This window comes from Episyrphus balteatus, chromosome 2 (genome assembly GCF_945859705.1).
Source record: "Episyrphus balteatus chromosome 2, idEpiBalt1.1, whole genome shotgun sequence".
NCBI classification, from domain to species: Eukaryota; Metazoa; Arthropoda; class Insecta; order Diptera; family Syrphidae; genus Episyrphus; species Episyrphus balteatus.
Window position 1 is genome coordinate 41,891,119 of NC_079135.1, and position 17,045 is coordinate 41,908,163.

At 30.3% G+C, this 17,045-nt stretch overlaps 1 protein-coding gene across 1 annotated transcript in view; it reads left to right on the forward strand.

Moving 5' to 3' along the window:
- Nucleotides 1-17,045, forward strand: part of LOC129910712 (mucin-5AC) — a 343,104-nt gene that overhangs the window by 306,578 nt on the left and 19,481 nt on the right. The window contains exon 11 of the mRNA XM_055988201.1: nucleotides 12,579-12,669. Coding sequence (XP_055844176.1) covers nucleotides 12,579-12,669 — 91 coding nt within the window. The remainder of the gene's footprint in view (nucleotides 1-12,578; nucleotides 12,670-17,045) is intronic.

Genomic DNA, 17,045 nt, shown 5'->3' on the forward strand with positions numbered 1-17,045 from the left:
CGAAGAATGCCGCACAATTAAAGCTTAAACAGCGCGTGGATTGTGAAATATTCTTTGGGGGTTCTTTTGTAGCGAAAATTAATTATCGTCATTTGCCTGTCGGAGTTTGTGAGTTTGTTCGATTTTTTTTATTTTATCTTCTCATTGTTGTTCAAGATGTATCTTTTGCTTAACCTACAAGTTGCGTTCTTGTTGCCTATTTGTCTATCAAGAAGCCGCCCGGTGTGTGTATGCGAGCGGGTTCTTAAATTCTTTACCCCAAAGACGAGACGCGGGTAAGAATAAGAAAACGAGGCAAAAAAAAAGCTCAAATGGCACGCAGTGTGAATTGATCCGAATGATAGCCACTCTTCTGTCTGATGGTCCATTGAATGCAAAATCTCTTTGGCAAAAGATAAATCCGCTTTGACGACACCATGATGCACAGTGGGGCGGGTTATAGAGAAAAGTTGGAAAAATTCAAGGCAGATTTTTGAATAACTGAAAAATTTTCCTTTAATAAGTTACAGCGTTTTCAACTTCTCAATTTTTTATTGAAAAAAACATCTCATATTTAAAATATGGGCGTGTCAAAGAGCGACTTGGTCTTTTTTGAAAATCCATTATATATAATTTTTGGGAGTAAAACATTGAGTCAGCTTTTAAATTATTGTACCCCACTGTAATGTCACAAGATGAGATGCATGCTGAGCATTAATCTGTGCAAAAGTTCCAGAGATAAGGCAGCTCGATAAAGAATAAAAAACAACTCGAAAAAAAAATAACATGCGACGTTCACTAAAAATATATTGTGAAAGAGGACAAATAGCTTGGAGGAGCTGGGGTTCGATTGAAATGCACCATCGACGATGGTGGATCCCAAAAAGCCATTCAAGTGCATTAAAGTGCCAGCGTATGCCCAGCAGCAAAATACCTCAGCTGAAACAACATTCAACCTGACTGTGGCTGTTTGTCTTATTTTTATTTTTTTATTTTATCTCACCTTGATCACGTACGCAGTGTTTAACTTCAAGAATGGCCACTTTCAACAACCTGCGACGACACCGCACGCAGGTTGTTGAGTGAAGGATAAAACTTCAATACTTATTATAGCAAGAAGGAAGATGCATTTTTTTTTTGTTGTCAGATACAAAAACTAGAACTCAGAACTCAGGTATAAACGACGAAGAATTATAATAATTTGCAAAAGTTTTTTTTTTTTTCTTTTTTTTTATATTGGCAATGGTGTGTAAAGATTTTCTTTCTTTTTGAGAATTAAATTTACCGCACAGCGGGAAGTAGTACGAATATATTGGTTGGTCCGTAATCTTTTCTGGGATTACGTTGAAAAAACTTATGTATCTTAAAGTAACTGGCTGTACACAAAATAAACAGGTATTTCTATTAGGAAAACAATAATTGGTCACGCTGGCGACCGATGACGACACGATATGGTCTTAAGTGAATTGCATTATTCTTAGAATCGGATTTTCTTCTAAATTTTTAACTCCAGTTAAGGTTTTTTTTTTAAAGTGGTTATTTAATTGAATCGTAGAGCCTGTACATTACCTGAATTATTGTTTTTTTTTGTCATGCAAATAAAAGATAGAGCACCCAGGTTGCAACAGTTTTGTTTAAATATAAAAGATAAGGTATTGTCAAAATAGAAAATTGCGATTTTTTTATTATAAGCAAATACTTTAAGGGTGGTCTTTGACTTAACTTGTTGCTAAGAATTGGTTAAGTTTCATAAATTTCCCACTAAATGCATTGCATTACAACTTTCTCAAAGCAATTATGTCACAGTAAAATGACACGAAAAATGGATTTAACCTTGTATTAAATTGTTATATCTTATAGACTAAAAGATTTATAAATATTTTTGTTTGAACATTTTATTAGTAGATTCTTAAATCTCAAAAAATCTCGTGCCCGCAAGTACCAGTTTTATACAATGGTTTAGGCATTTGAAAAATCAAAAGAGGCCAAAATCAAAACGATCGCAAGATAATAGCAAAAGTTGTTGAAGACTATTCAAATAAATGTCACCAATTTTGAGGGAGTCAGTAAATATTAAATTAAATCATGCTAGAAAATAGTTTTTAAGCCTCTTGCACATGAGAGCGATCAACGAATGAGCGAATGAACAAAACAAATAAATTTAATAAATTTCTTACGTAATTTTTTTTACCAAAAACTTTATTAAACAGAAGCAAGCTAACTAATGTTTGATTTTTTAAATAAGTTAAATAAGAGAAAACCTTTGTTCGTACGAACAAATTCAAATTTGTAACGACCACTCTGTTTTTTTATTTGTATCTTATTTAAGAAATTACAAATTTTTTTTTTTTTTAATTAAACATAAGTTAGCTTGCTTTTGTTTAAAATTTTTGTTAAAAAAATATTTTGGAAATATATTAAATTTCGTTCGTTCGTTCATTCGCTCATTCGTTCTCATGTGCAAAGGGGCTTTATTTCGGTTTCGCAGAAGAAATGGATTCGATACTCTATATTCGAAACTATTAGAGGGGACGGCCACTGACATAATAAACGATTTAAGCATCGAGCTATTGCCATTAATTTGACACCAATTTCATCTATGTGCCAATTTTATTTTAATGGAAAACCTCAAGTATGGTATTACGATCAGTTCTACAATTGGTCACCGATGATACATAAGTTTTGAGACGAGAATCATGAGCCACCAAAATCTGATGTCTCTTCTTTTATTTGCAGCAGAAGGTAGCTGAATCGTTCAACACTTCACTAACTTCTTCGACTGTGATGTCGGGAACTTTTTTAAAATATTGGAATTTATAACCTCTGAAAAGAATTTTGCCTTAAACATTGTTTATGAACTTCTTTTTTGGGTGGCAATTTTAACCGCTTCGATGTCTGCTTTTTCACAGGATCACTGACAAGGGGATAGAAAACCTGTTGATAGTTTACTCTAGCAGTTCCCGAAAGCAATTGAACTTTTTGCAGGAAAGTTCATTGCAGAAAAAAAACTGTTAGAACTGTTGCAATGTTTTACTTAGGGCTTCATGGAACTGCTTAAGTATCAAGGGTCTTCTATAAATTATACGCCCTAATTTTGTTAAATGAAGTAGTGCAGATTTTTACTCAAAAAACAACATTAATTGCTTATACATTTTGTTCTTGTTAATTTTTTACCAAAGTTCAAGTAAAGATATTCAAAACTGATTAAGCTGTATGCCGTCTTTTAAAAACCACGTACCTACAGAAATTCACTGTAGAGATGCCTTTTTATAATATTTCTTTATGAAAACTTTTATAATTTCAGTTAAATACGTGCCAAATAACATACTCAAACACAAAAAAAAGTTCTGACCTGGGGGTGCGACTTGCTAAATTATACAAACCTATGTTTTTTTGGGTCGCTGAAACGGAGTCCGGAGTGTATTTCACCCCATCACGTCAGATTTTTTAGATAACCTCAAAAAAGATGTTCGTTTCAGGATGTCTATGAACACTTTTTAAAGGTTATGTAGAAAACCTGACATGATCTAGTGAAACCGAATTTGGATTCGGGTTCAGAATTTCTTTTTTTGCGTGCCCAAAAAATACCCTGTGACAACCAAAAAAAATGCACTTACTTGGGGATGTGACTATGTTAATAATATATTTTTTTTTTCGCTGAAACCGAATCCGGAATGCGTTTCACTCGATCTCGTCAGGTTTTCTAGATAACCTCAAAAAGTGTTCACAGACACCTCAAAACGAACATCTTTTTTGAGGTTAGCTCGAAAATTTTACGTGATATGGGAAAATTGACTTCAAATTCCAGCGACCCGAAAAATATATAACTAGCACAGTCTCACCACAGGTCATTTCTTTTTATCTTCCTTTGCCCAGTCAATTCAATATATTTCAGCACAATTCTTGACTGTATCTACCTACCTCCCAAATTATTTTTTTCTAGCCTCTTTCAAGAAATTAAAACATTTAAAGTTGACTGACGCTAAACTTTTGGCTAGTCACTTCCACTCTCCTATATTCATAAGTAGACCGATAATATATTATGCCTAAGAACTTGGAGCATCAAATACATATATACTTAAGTAATAATCCCTTAAACTAATTTCAAATTCATTTACCCAAGTTCCCAAAGATCCTCTTTAAAAATTCGACTTGATGAGAAAAAAATTAACTATCTTAAATCAAACATCTATCAAAATAATACTCTCCAACCTTCAATTCCCATTAGTAGACAACAACAACAAAAAAAAAAAACACCTCATATATTTTTCATGTCCTCAGTCACGTAAACAAACACACCCATACATCTATAAACTTTCCTCAAAAAAAAAAAAAAAAAAAAATGAGTGAAATAAGGAGTCCTCTTGAGAAATGAAAAAATAACAAACCAAAACTTTGAAGAACCTAACCTTAACTAACACAGAATTCGAAATCCCAAAATAAATCTTCATTTCGGTTAGAGGTTTGAATTTGAAAAAGGAAACTCATGAAAAATGCTTGCATGATGTCATTCACTTCCCATTTTGTTTTTTTTTATTATTTTTTTTTTGTTCCTGTTTGTCTGGTGTTTCCATTAATTTGTAATTCTATTTCGTATTTATTTTTTGTTTTGTTTTGCGAAATGACTTAAATTTGTGCAAATAAATAATTAGATATCCGTTGGTTGTGGAGAAAGAGCACCATTGTCTATGAAAAAGATGATGATGATTTCAGCTTCTTTCTCTCGTTAACTATATTCGTGATAGAAAAGTTGAATTTCCTGAACCACCTTTTTTTTTTACAAAAATGACGGCGTATTTATCAGACAGATGCGCCTTCTCTCTGTCTGCATTTATGTTATGTATGTCTGTTTGCGGTGCAAGTGTTTTGTGTGGATACTAGCTCCCGAAGACAGGACAATGCACTCTCTGTTTCTAAAGGTTTAATGATGGGCCACCGATAAAGAAAAATAAAATTTATTCTTGCTTTGAGATATTGAAGCGAAACATGCTCAACACACGCCACCGGCAGCAGATGTTTTTTTTTTTTTTTTTTTTCTTCTTTATTTTGTTGTTCACCCGAAAATTTCAAGACAGGTACCCAATTTGAATTATATTTTAGTTTTATTTTTTTTTTTTAGTTTTTGTATTGATCATCTTAAAACTGGTTTACGTCCTTTTATTTTTATGTTTTTGAAACGATATTCTAACGCATCATTGTGTCTTACTAACATGCTCACTTGCTCACTTACTTGCGGCAAAAATGAATCTCCATAAATATAGTATTAACAAGTCGCAAAAAATTTTGGATTTACACGATAAACAACCTCCTGGTTATAAATGATTTCAAAAGCTTTTTAAGCTTTGGCATTTTTTAATCTCTCCTTACAGCTCTGATGTTTATTTAAATATTAAATTGTATAACGTTGCTTAATTGCTAATTTCGCAAAATGAAAACTTTTGCATTAAACTTCCAAAAAAATTTGCTGGGTTGTTATATTAAAAAACCAATGTTTTATAATTTGGCTTCAATCTTTTTTCCAAAGCTATCTTTATGTCTTTTTTCAACGGTTGTCCATCAAACTACTTCACTGTTCATTCTGGAAAAACGACAAGGCAGGGATCAAGGCCCTCTTTTATTTTATTTATTCAATTCATAAATGACTAGCCATCTCCCCTTAAGCATTCCAATTGTAACATTTATGTGAGTCATTTGTCAATTTTTTATTTCAAGTTTCGTATTTCTGAAATGTTTTATTTTCAAGGTAATTCTCTTTTGCTTTTTAGTTTCTAAACTTCAATAAATTTAATTTTATAGGCTCTTAGAAATTTTGATTCACATTAACTACCTTTCGTTACATAATCTTCCTGCAGTGTCAAATATTATTACAAAAAAAAAAAAAAAAAAAAAAAACACTTTGAACGCATCGAAAAACTTGGGTTTGGTGTACTTCTCTAGTTTTTAAAATATTTGATTTTTCATATTTGGGGAATATTCATATTAATTTTCCAGATTTCCTTATTTTGAGCGTTTATTAAAATTTTCCAGAAAAAATTATATTAAACTTAATGTATTTAGGGTCAGTAAACCTAAAAATCACATTCATATTTGTAGGAGCTCTATTTTTTAAAATATTTAAGTTTTCCACATTTCGGAGGTAATTTCGTTAACATTTTCCAGAAATGCATTTGGGTTCACTAAGACTAAAAATCACACTGGTTGCTTTCTAGGAGCTCCAGTTTTTTAGATATTTTCATTTTTCACATTTTGGGGGTGATTCATACTATTTTTTTTAGATTTTACTATTTCAAGCGTTTTTAAAGTTTTGCTGGAAAAATTTATTTCAAATGTATTGTATTTGGGTTCAGTAAGTAAAATAAAAGTACAAATAAAAAAATTTTAAATAAAAAAAACTTTAACAAAAGAAAATTTTATGAATTTCTATGGCTTTTCATGTATGAATATTTTAAGAACTAGAGCTGCTAGAAAAAAATAATGTTGTTTTCGGAATCAGCGCCCCAAATTTAGTAAGAAATGGAACAACGGTCTGGAAAATTTTTGTGTGTTGGGCAGTGTTATCTATCCAGTTCCACTACATCAATAGAACGCGTATAATTTCTTCTCTTGTGATACAAATGCTTCTTCTACACTGTTCTCAGTGGTGAAATAATCATTAATCATGTTAACCCTTTCGAGCCCAAGCTATGAAAATCAATATTAAAAAATGTTTTTTTCAGTATTATCGTGTCAAAAACATCACAACTAAGAAATATGAATAGCAAAAAGTTATTTTCCAAAATAATAAATAGCAAAAATAATGTGTTACTCTCATGTTACATGTAAGTAACATACACTGCCTATGACCACCAAAAAAAAGTCGGACAACTGGGAAAATAACTTTTTATAGAACTATAATGTATGCTACTTCTTCTAAGCCAAAAAAAAACAAAACACTTTCTGGATTAACATTTTTTATATTTTTTTTTTTTTTCAAAATTATGACCATATACATATAAAAAAAAATTGTTTTGCAAAAAAAAAAAAATTGAATTTCAGTACCTTTTTCGATTAAAAAAAAGATTAAAAGTATGATATTTGACTAACTTTTTGTACTACTCCAGTAACTAGGCATTATTATCTTTCAATTAAGACATCGAAACCTAGAAAATTATTTAATGGAATATTTTTTACGAATTTTAAAGATATGTTACATGAGAGTAACGCTGGTACCGAAAGGGTTAAATCAACCATTTATTATGTTGTTATTTTTCAAAAGGAAGGACCGTGTTGGAGTTCTAACCAGATACACAATTTTGACGTTTTATTTCAACAGGACATAATAACATTAAAATGTTAAAATGAATCTGAAACTTGAAGGAATTAACATGATTCAATGTTGAATTAACAAATTCTAATGTGTATTCTACTAGATTTTTTGTCAAATTGATACTAGAATACATGTTAAAGTTACATGCAATGCGCAATAAACTAAAATAAGCTTACGTTTTCACCAACTGTATGCAAATCTTGGTTTTCGTAGGACTAATAGTCCCCCAGGTCAAAAGTGTTTAGTGAAATTTAAACCCATTTAAAAGAGATTGTGTTAATCGGTGGAAGGCCCTTACCTTGTGAACCTACAATATTACTGACCTCATCTTTATTCTTGATGAGCAAAATTTAGACATACTTTTTGGGGTTGAAATGTCCGAATATATTTTATCAATCTAAGATGGTGGGAGATAACGCCGAACAGCGCAATCAAAGGTATCTCAGAGGACCTTCGGTAAGTTCTACGTACACATATCTGTACAACGATGTCTTAATTGGTTTATTTTGATATAATTGGAATTTTTCTTACAGTTTTTGAAACTAATTTCGGTTACGCTGCCTGGTTAGCACAAAAAACTTACTTTAGTGACGCAATTTTTTTATAAACCCAATACTTGCTGTCAGAGATTGTTAACATCCTTTAACATTTCTGTTTCTTCCCATTTCTTCGCCTACACTAATAACAAGTCCTTTAAAAAAAAATTTTCTTCCTTTTTCATCTTTATTTTATGAACATAAACGAGTTAGAGTGAGAAAATAAATCATCATCATCCAGGACAAGAGTCATATATAGAGAAGATATCCCACATTATGAAGGAGGAGAAAACACAAAAAAAAAAAAAAGTAAAGCAGCTGTTAAGATTTCTCAAAAAATATATAATCCTAAATATAGAAAAAGGGACTCTCAAAGGACCAATAATCATTACCTTTGCACAGTCGAATAGTGTCCCTCGTCCGGGCCATTTCTCATTTTTAGTGTGCGCGGCGCGTTTTCTGTTTTTCGGTCTTCGGTCGAGATTATAATCAATTTAGACAAGATACATTGAGTGAATTTAATTTTTTGAACTTTCCAAAAATACTCTCAGATTTTTGATTATTTTTTGTTGAATCAAGAGTGCTATGGTTACATATCGGGAACGTCTGATAGATGGACGATTGCGTCTCACACGGGTTCGGGTTACATATTTGTCATCAATGATGGAATATTCTACATCCATGAATGGATCCTATACTAAAACTACCAATAACATGCAATCTCCACCATCAAGGAAGTGTTGTTCATCAGGGTGAGTTTTGGAACGGAACGGATTGTTTTTGAATTGGATAGGAGGATGGGAGGGGGTACTAAGGGGGGCAAAAATGAAGTTTGTGAATATTGATGAGAGTTATACGTGGGATATTCGTATAAAATTTGTTCCAAAAAAAAGCAGGTGATGAAGGATATTTAAATTTCACCAACAACAAATTTTTAACACACAAAAAATTGTATTAAAAAAAAAATGGATCGATTAACCAGAGAAGGATGATGGGAAATTAAACGGCGCGCCAGCGGTGGTGGCGTTCGATGACATTGGATTAAATTAAGTGGATAATTTAATTCTCTTTATTTTTATTTTTCGGTTTCACACCCTCTACTTTTTTTTTTTGGTTGGGATGGTTGAGGAAGAGTGCATATGAGAAAAGTGAATAATTATTCAAGTGGAAAATTGATGGGAATTCAATTTTTATTGAAATGTATTGCCATCAGGATATGCATGTTAAAAATGTATGTGAAAGTGAAATTGTTGTAGTTTAAATTGTGTGAATGTGTGAAACAATATTTGGTTTGAATCTTTTGAAATTATTGCTCTAAAATAGCCTAGTCAATTAAAAAAGTTATTGATAGATTTAACTATGTTGAATTTTTTTCTGTTGAATTTTCTGTCATTTTTTAATCTTTTTCAAAAAACCATTAGAAAAATATACTTTGATTTCTATAAAAAAAAAAAAACTTTTTGACTAGTGAAATCGAACAAAGCATTCGATTTTTTCTGCCCTGTTCGATTTCACTTTGATTTTTATAGAAATCAAAGTATATTTTACTAATGGTTTTTTGTGCGCTGAGCTCGAATCCGAAGTCAGAAAAATTCTATCACATCACGTTTTTGAGATAATGCCATGCCAAAACATCAAAAAAATAGTGTTTTTGACGTTCAAAATTCAATATCTCAAAAAACTTTGCACCTTTGCACGTTATAGCTATTATAATGCAAGATTCAAATTAAACGCCATTAGAAAAATATAATTTGGTTTCTATGGAAAACTATTTCTCGCCAATTTTAGATACACAGAGAAAAATATGACCCGCTAAAAACTATCAGATTGCCATATTGTTTTACCGTCCATACATTTCATAAGGAAATCTTATTAAAATCAACGATTAATAAGGTTTTTTAAGGAGATTTCTTATTATTTTTATAGAGAAAATCTAATTAAAATTTGACTGAAAAGTTGATTTTTTTTGCAACTTAGCACTAGAACAAAAATCGCGATCAATATTTTCATGGCAGGTTGGTGATTGATTGATTTGAAGACTCCAGTTCGATTCACAGGCTGGTCATCGTTTTTTTTATTTTTTTGCAGATTTTAAAACAATTAGGAAAACCTGATTGTTTTATTAAGGTTTCCTTCTTGGATGAAAACCATAGAGAAATCTTATTGTTTTTGTTCTATTTTATGTGGTCTATTTTTCTCTGTGTACTGTCATTTACGGAAAAATCGATCTTAAAAATCGTTTTTTTTTTTTTTGTTTTTCCAACTTTTCTCAATAGTTTCCCCAACAACAATCTTAAATAAAAGGCTTTAATCTAAATAATGACATACCAAACTTTTCAAAAATCAAAAATGTTTTCGGAACTTTTTTGATTGAAAAATAGGCTATTTTTTTCAAATTAAATTAGTCAAAAATCCAAAAATCAACTTTTTGCTCAAAAAACATTAAAGATAGATAGAAAACATAACAAAGTAATTTTTAAACAAGTTTTGTTAAAATCTAAGCATTTTTATAAAAGTTAAAAATCAAAAATCAAAAAATCGTATTTTTGCATCTTTTCCAATATTTTTGAGGTTGTATAAAAAATGATTTTAGTAAAAGTTGTAGGCACTTTTCTTATCTACAAGTCTACTTTTGACAGAAATCGTAAAAAACACGATTTTTGACACCCACCCCACTTTTTCACCCACCCACCCACTTTCCCCCAATTTGCTTGTGGGCAATTTATGTTTCCCCTCTGAAAACCGGACTCGCACTGGTCTATATGAAACTTTTTCAGTATCATTATTTTTTTTAGGAGGGTTATGCATGTAAGTTTCGTCTTAACTTCTAAACTAGCTATTATAATTTGTGCATTTCAGGTAACTTTTTAAGCATTTTGCTCGTCCACTAGTTATATGAAGTTTACTAATATGACGCCCTCTTTTTGAGTTCGAGCTGCTAGTGGCAAATTCTAAATGATAGTTAATTAATAAAATACTATGTGGTAACTATTGATTTGTGTGAATATGGTAAAAACTCTTCATATTTGTAATAATATAAAAATGGTATCAATATTTCAGTTAATTAGCCTTATCGGGAAAAAAATTTCCCAGATCTTTTTCCCAATTTGGAAACTTTGCTATCACGAATCATCTTTGAAATTGAGAAAAAATCCTTTCTGAAAATACCTATCGTGGGATAATTTTTTCCAGGAAAATTTTTCCTAATTTGAATGCAAAAATTTCTGCAAGCAAGTTATGGAGAAAAATTCAAAGATATGTAGATATTAATGGAAAAAAAGTTTGTGTTGAGAAAATTCTCTTTCGAGGTAATTTTTTTCCTGAGGAAAAAAAGTTTCCATACAAATGGCGATAAAGCTGAATAGGTTTGACAATGAGAATTGGATTGTGTAAGTCATTTATGAATAAAGTAAATAGTTGAGGACCTAAATGGCTACCCTGTGGTATGCTAGAATTAGCAGTGAAAAATGTTCAAAAGCAACAATTAGGAAATGAACGAAAATTAAAAACTTCCGCTAAATCCAACATACATATCAGCTATCCAAGCAAATTCTTTAAGATTTAAAGCGAAATCTAAAAAAATATCCTGTAATAAGGAAACAGGCAGCTTTTTTAAATGCATCAATGGATCAATGCAAAATTCTGTTAACTCCATTACAGAGCGCCCAATTTGATTTTGTGTTTCCATTGGCAAATACATTTGGTTGTTTTATTTTTCTCTTTTTGCTTGTAGCATTCACTACAAACTATTGAACATAATTTTTTTTGTAGTGAAAAAGTAAATTATTAAAATGTCCCAATTCACCAAAATTATTGAGAATTTATTTGCGAAAGGAACCTAAAATTTTTGTTACTGACAAGTTTTGTTATCATTTCTTATTCAAGTAAGTTCAGTAAAATGTAGGTAACTATATTTTTTTCTAGATCAAATTAATTTATTTTTAATTTTCAACTCAATACCTATCCAAAGTCAGTTTCTTCCAATTTTAAATTAAAATAGACATGCACACGACACAATTCTTATATGTCTTTCAAATTGTACCAGAATTTTGTTCTTCGTCACGAAAAGTTAAAACTTACATGTAGACACGCTCAATTGTCACTCATTCAAGTGTTAAAACACAACATGTTGATGGATTCATTGTTCTTGTATCTTTTTTATATTTTTTCATCATCCCGTTGCATCTCAAATAATAGGGTTCCCGTACAATATTCTATTTTTGAACAAAACATTTCTTATTTGACTTTATGGATTTAAATAAAAGAACAAATTTATTTTTCCCTATGATGACTAGGATTGACTCTGTAAATGTGTGAGTGTGTGGTAAAGGTGAAAAAAAAATTCCTGGAAAAACTACAGGCAAATGTGGAATTCCCCAAGAAAAAATTAAAATTCTTTTACACATTATTCGTGCCAATGTGAATTTTTGTCTGATTTACTTTCTTCGAGGTAGAAAAAAAAAAATCCATAAGAAATATGAATGAATTTGAAATAAACCCAAAACAGTCCCTTTTTCTGAGAAAAAATACCTATTTCTAAGGATTTCAAAAAAATGCATCACTTGTTATAGATTTTTGTCTACTTTTTGTGCAATCCATCATCTTAACTGTCAGTTTATGATTTGCTGATGGTTTTTCCTTGAAAGGGTTTGGGGTTTAACACATTTTGGGATACCTCTAGCAATTTATATAACCTTCATTGTAAAATTTTACTTATTCCATTTTTGTTATTGTTTTTTTTTTTTTTTTTTTTCTAGATTTGAAACAACGACAACGAATGACGGTATAAGTGTCATTGGCATAAGTAGCAGCAACGATGTCAAACGAGATTTATTTTCTAGTAATTTGGTAAGTATCTTATCCCACACTCTAGTTAATTTATTGGTTATTAGAATTTTTAATTAGAAAAAAAAAATCTGTTACTCCATTCATTGCAAAATAAAAACAAAACAACGTATTAATTAAATATGTATGAATTCGTGCAGAACGAAGTGCACACACTAACACATCACAACTCAGATAGAACGTTATTATCACATACAGTAGTATTGAAAAGTACAGACTTAAGACAAAATTATGTTTTTTTTCTTAAGTTACTATTTTATTATTGAATTTGATTTGCTACAAGATTGTTTCAGGTTAAATTTTAAAATTCGGCTTAATTTTTCCGCTTAAACAAAATATCAAAAAGTTATCATAATTGTAAGCATTATTTTGGAAAATTAATTTCTTAAATTTCAAATACCTACCTGAAAAGGGTTTTTTTGTATTTCAAATTAAAAGTTTACAAAACGTCTATTAACTTTTGTCGAAGACTGTAAACTTTATTTTTTGCGATTTATTTAAGTTAATTTTCATACTTTAACGATTCCTTTTTAGAAAATTTCGCTACAGTTATCGTTGCTGTTATTCTTAATTATTGTGGAACGTAAAATGCTATACCTTTTCCGGGTAAAACATTTTTTGTTTGCTGTTGCGTAAATAGAAATAACAATCAATACTTATTACCACCTTATTGTTATTTTGAAATTATTTATTTCCATAAATTAAAAAAAAAAGAAAAAAAAAACTGAAAAACAAAACAATAAAACTCAGGTGCAACTGTAAATATTTCCAATTACAAGAATTAATGCTCGTACTAGTGGCAATTACATATTGTTTTTTTTTTCAACAACTTTGAAAAGAAATTAATTTAATTGATTGAAGTTATAACAGAAGGAATAATTGGAATTGGAAATCGGTTTTAGTTTTATATTCAAACTTCGTAAAAAAATGCGAAAGTAAATCAATTGCGTAAAATTTGTTGTTATTTAGACTATAAAAATGATATCTGGTTTTATTTTCAGTATTTGATCTTTGAAGCAAAAAGTGAATTGATTTTCGAAATGTTGTATATAAAGATGATATAATTATATTACTTTCAAAATCGTGTAATTTCGTTGTAATGTAGGTAATAAGGCCTACAAAATTTGAAATTAGGGCGTCAATTTCCATTTATAAACATGGTATTAAAAAGATTATTTAGTCCTGTCGCGGTTCTGGTAAGAGGAAGAATATGCATACATCAGATGCGAGGCAGTAATCTTAAAAAAATGTCGACTTGTGATCCGTTTATACAAATATAATTTGAGACAATTTTGTATATTTTGATTAAAGACATTCAAAGTCTTAGGCCTTATTACCCTACCCTATTATATTAAGGTCTTCTGACAAGGTTAGTTTTTTTTTGTGAAAATTTTGAAATTAGATGGACGTTATACAATACTTAAATATTGTCAACTACAGCATTTCATTTTTTTTTTTGTTTCGACGGATTTCTTTAGACTTTTGATACTTTGGACAGCGAATTATGTTTTTTTAAGACTTCCTTCTAAAATTAAGCAGACAAATCTTCTTATTTTGCTAATTTCAAGGAATCCACTTTATTTAAGAAAAAAATCTTCTTATTTTTATGTTTAATTACTTTTATTTACAAAAAAGAAAAAACTGACTGCCACTGGGAATCGATCCTACAACTCTCACTATCAGGATATCTCATTGTTGAAATTTATGATAAAGTTAAGCCTGATAAAAATGTAAAAAATTTTAACTACTAAATATTTAGAGGTTTTCCACATTAATTTTAAACGATTCACTTTTTTTTTTAAAATATTTAAATATTTAAGCCGTATGTACATGGAAGTTTTTCATTTTAAGTCGTTTTTTTTTTAAGATTAAAATTCTTATACCAATTTCACAGAACTTATAAGCGGATTCCACTTAGGTACTTTAAAAAGAAATCGTATTGTTTTAAGAAGATGGGATTAAAATTGGGCCTTATCTTATTTTAAGGGGCCTTATTTTCCGGGCTCAATTTTTACTCATTTTGATTTCGTAGGCACTAAAAGAATTGAACCTACAGTTTCTTCAACTTTCTAAACTATTACGCTACGTAGATCATAATCTGCTTTTAAAACCATTAGAATTTCCATTCTAATAAAAATCGAGTCCGTCCTCTGGGCTTCCGAAAGGAGAAATAAAGTTAAAACAAAGATGATAAAAAATAATGCCAAATGCAAGTTTTGAGTAGAAGCTAAAATAAGAGTAAGAAATAGCTTTTGGTTCTCCTGAACTTGCCCATAACGAAGCAACGAAATCGCTTGGGAAAGACATTGACTTGGAAAATTGTAATTTTTTTATGAAAGCGTAGAATTTTTTTAATGCAGGAACGCGTAACTTATTTCGACTGATTTCAACTTTTTGCTTATAGTGTTAGTTTTTCTCACACCCTCCATGTTTGTATGGGTCAGTCGCTACAAAAGAACATAATAACAGCATTTTCTTTAGAATTTCGTCGACAGAGACTATGTAACAGAGATAGGTAACTCATAGGCAAACAAACAGACGAATTTGTTTGTAGTGTTACTAAATACTGTTTTGCACAGCTAAGATAAGTTGCTTTTATCGATTTGCCGTTCCAATATTTTTTTTTATAACTACTTTGTTAATAATGGCCCCTATTGGCATGAAGCCAAATTTATATTAAAAGATAAATTGGCCTTCAGTAGGTTACAAAGTAATCATCATAAAACCACTATCATTTTTATAACTCTTATGAAAATAATAAAAAAAAAAAAAAACAAATCTATAAAACATTTATTTAAAAGCTCAAACATACTTATTCCCTCTTACATTTAAATATTACTCTAACATTAACACCACTTAAGTATGATTCCGAACCAAACTAAAATGCTTCCAATTTATTTTATTATAAACAAAATTATTAAAGCTTTTAAGAGAACTACTAAAATCATAAATTTGAAGTACCTACAGTTGACCAAAATGAACATTCCTTCTCCAAACATTTTCACTTCTAAAATTCCAAAGAAAGTCATTTCCCTCTTTAATTCAATATTTTTTCTGAAACCATAGAAAAGCAATAATAAAATCATTTACACTTGAATATCAATATTTAAAGTGCACTCTTCAAGTCTAAACCATGAACTACTTCAGACAGAAAATACCAAACCCAACCAATTCATATGCTCCAAAAACTTTTCTTTTTTTTTATTTTTCACTCAAGAAATGAAAAATTAAAAAAAAATACATAAAACTCATTCAATAAATTCAATTTTCAACCCAAAAAATGTGAATGAAGGTTCCTTCTCATGAGACTACGACGACCGACGACGACGACTCCCATTGACTCTTAACCTTGACACATAAAATCCGATTACTTTTAATCGACTTATACTTTTATGTCATTTTAAAGTACTCCAGATGCATATCAACTATACTCTACAGGTATATAAAATTAAGAACTTGTTTACAACTTTTTGTGATCCAAATTTAAGTTAGGTTGGTATTACGAAACTTTTATGCCGCCAGAGATTCCATGTGTCATTAAATGCAAATTGTGGCTTGAAAACTTTAAATAAACGATAAATCAAGAATAAACGAGTCACTGACTTGACTTGACTTAATTTACCAAGAGAATACGCAAAATATATGCCTCTACACCTCTCACATCACTGACTGACTGGAGTGAGTGTAGTGCAGTGCAGTCAAACCCACAAACAGTCAACCTGACCGACGACCAACCGACCAGATGCTCACTTTCGATTTCAATTAATTCGTTCACCTTTTATAAACCGGATTAAGGTAAATAAAAATAAGTTTTGCACCCAGACAGATTGTAGTATATTTGACGTTAGTCTATGGCTAGCCAGATCTTTCTCATAGAGCCACCACGCGAAGTCAAAACCTACCATCACCGTCAATATCGCGAATATGTTTGGACTACTTTAAAGCCTTTAAAGCACTGGAACTGAGTAATTGTATCTTAAAATGAATCCATCTTGTGGCACAATTTATTTTTGTCGGTCTTTTTTTTTTTCTTTCATTTCTTTTTTTTTTTTTTAATTAAATACCGATTAATCGTGGGTTTTGAAACTGAGGATTGATGCTATGAAAGAAAAAAACTTAATCCACACTCGTGTAGTTGTTGTAAAAAAAATAATAATAATAATAAAACCTGGTCAGTAAGGTGGACTGCTCATGGACCTAAAGTGCCTTTTAAGTGATTGAGATACATTTTATCTCGTAATTTCTTTCTTTTTTTTTTTGTTGGAATCTACTCGTACGTTTGTACAATATGAAATTTCATTGTAGGCGTTTTTGCTTTTTTTGTACCAGCTTGAGGCTTGAAACGAATAATGTCTTACTAATTGCTATATATTCCAACG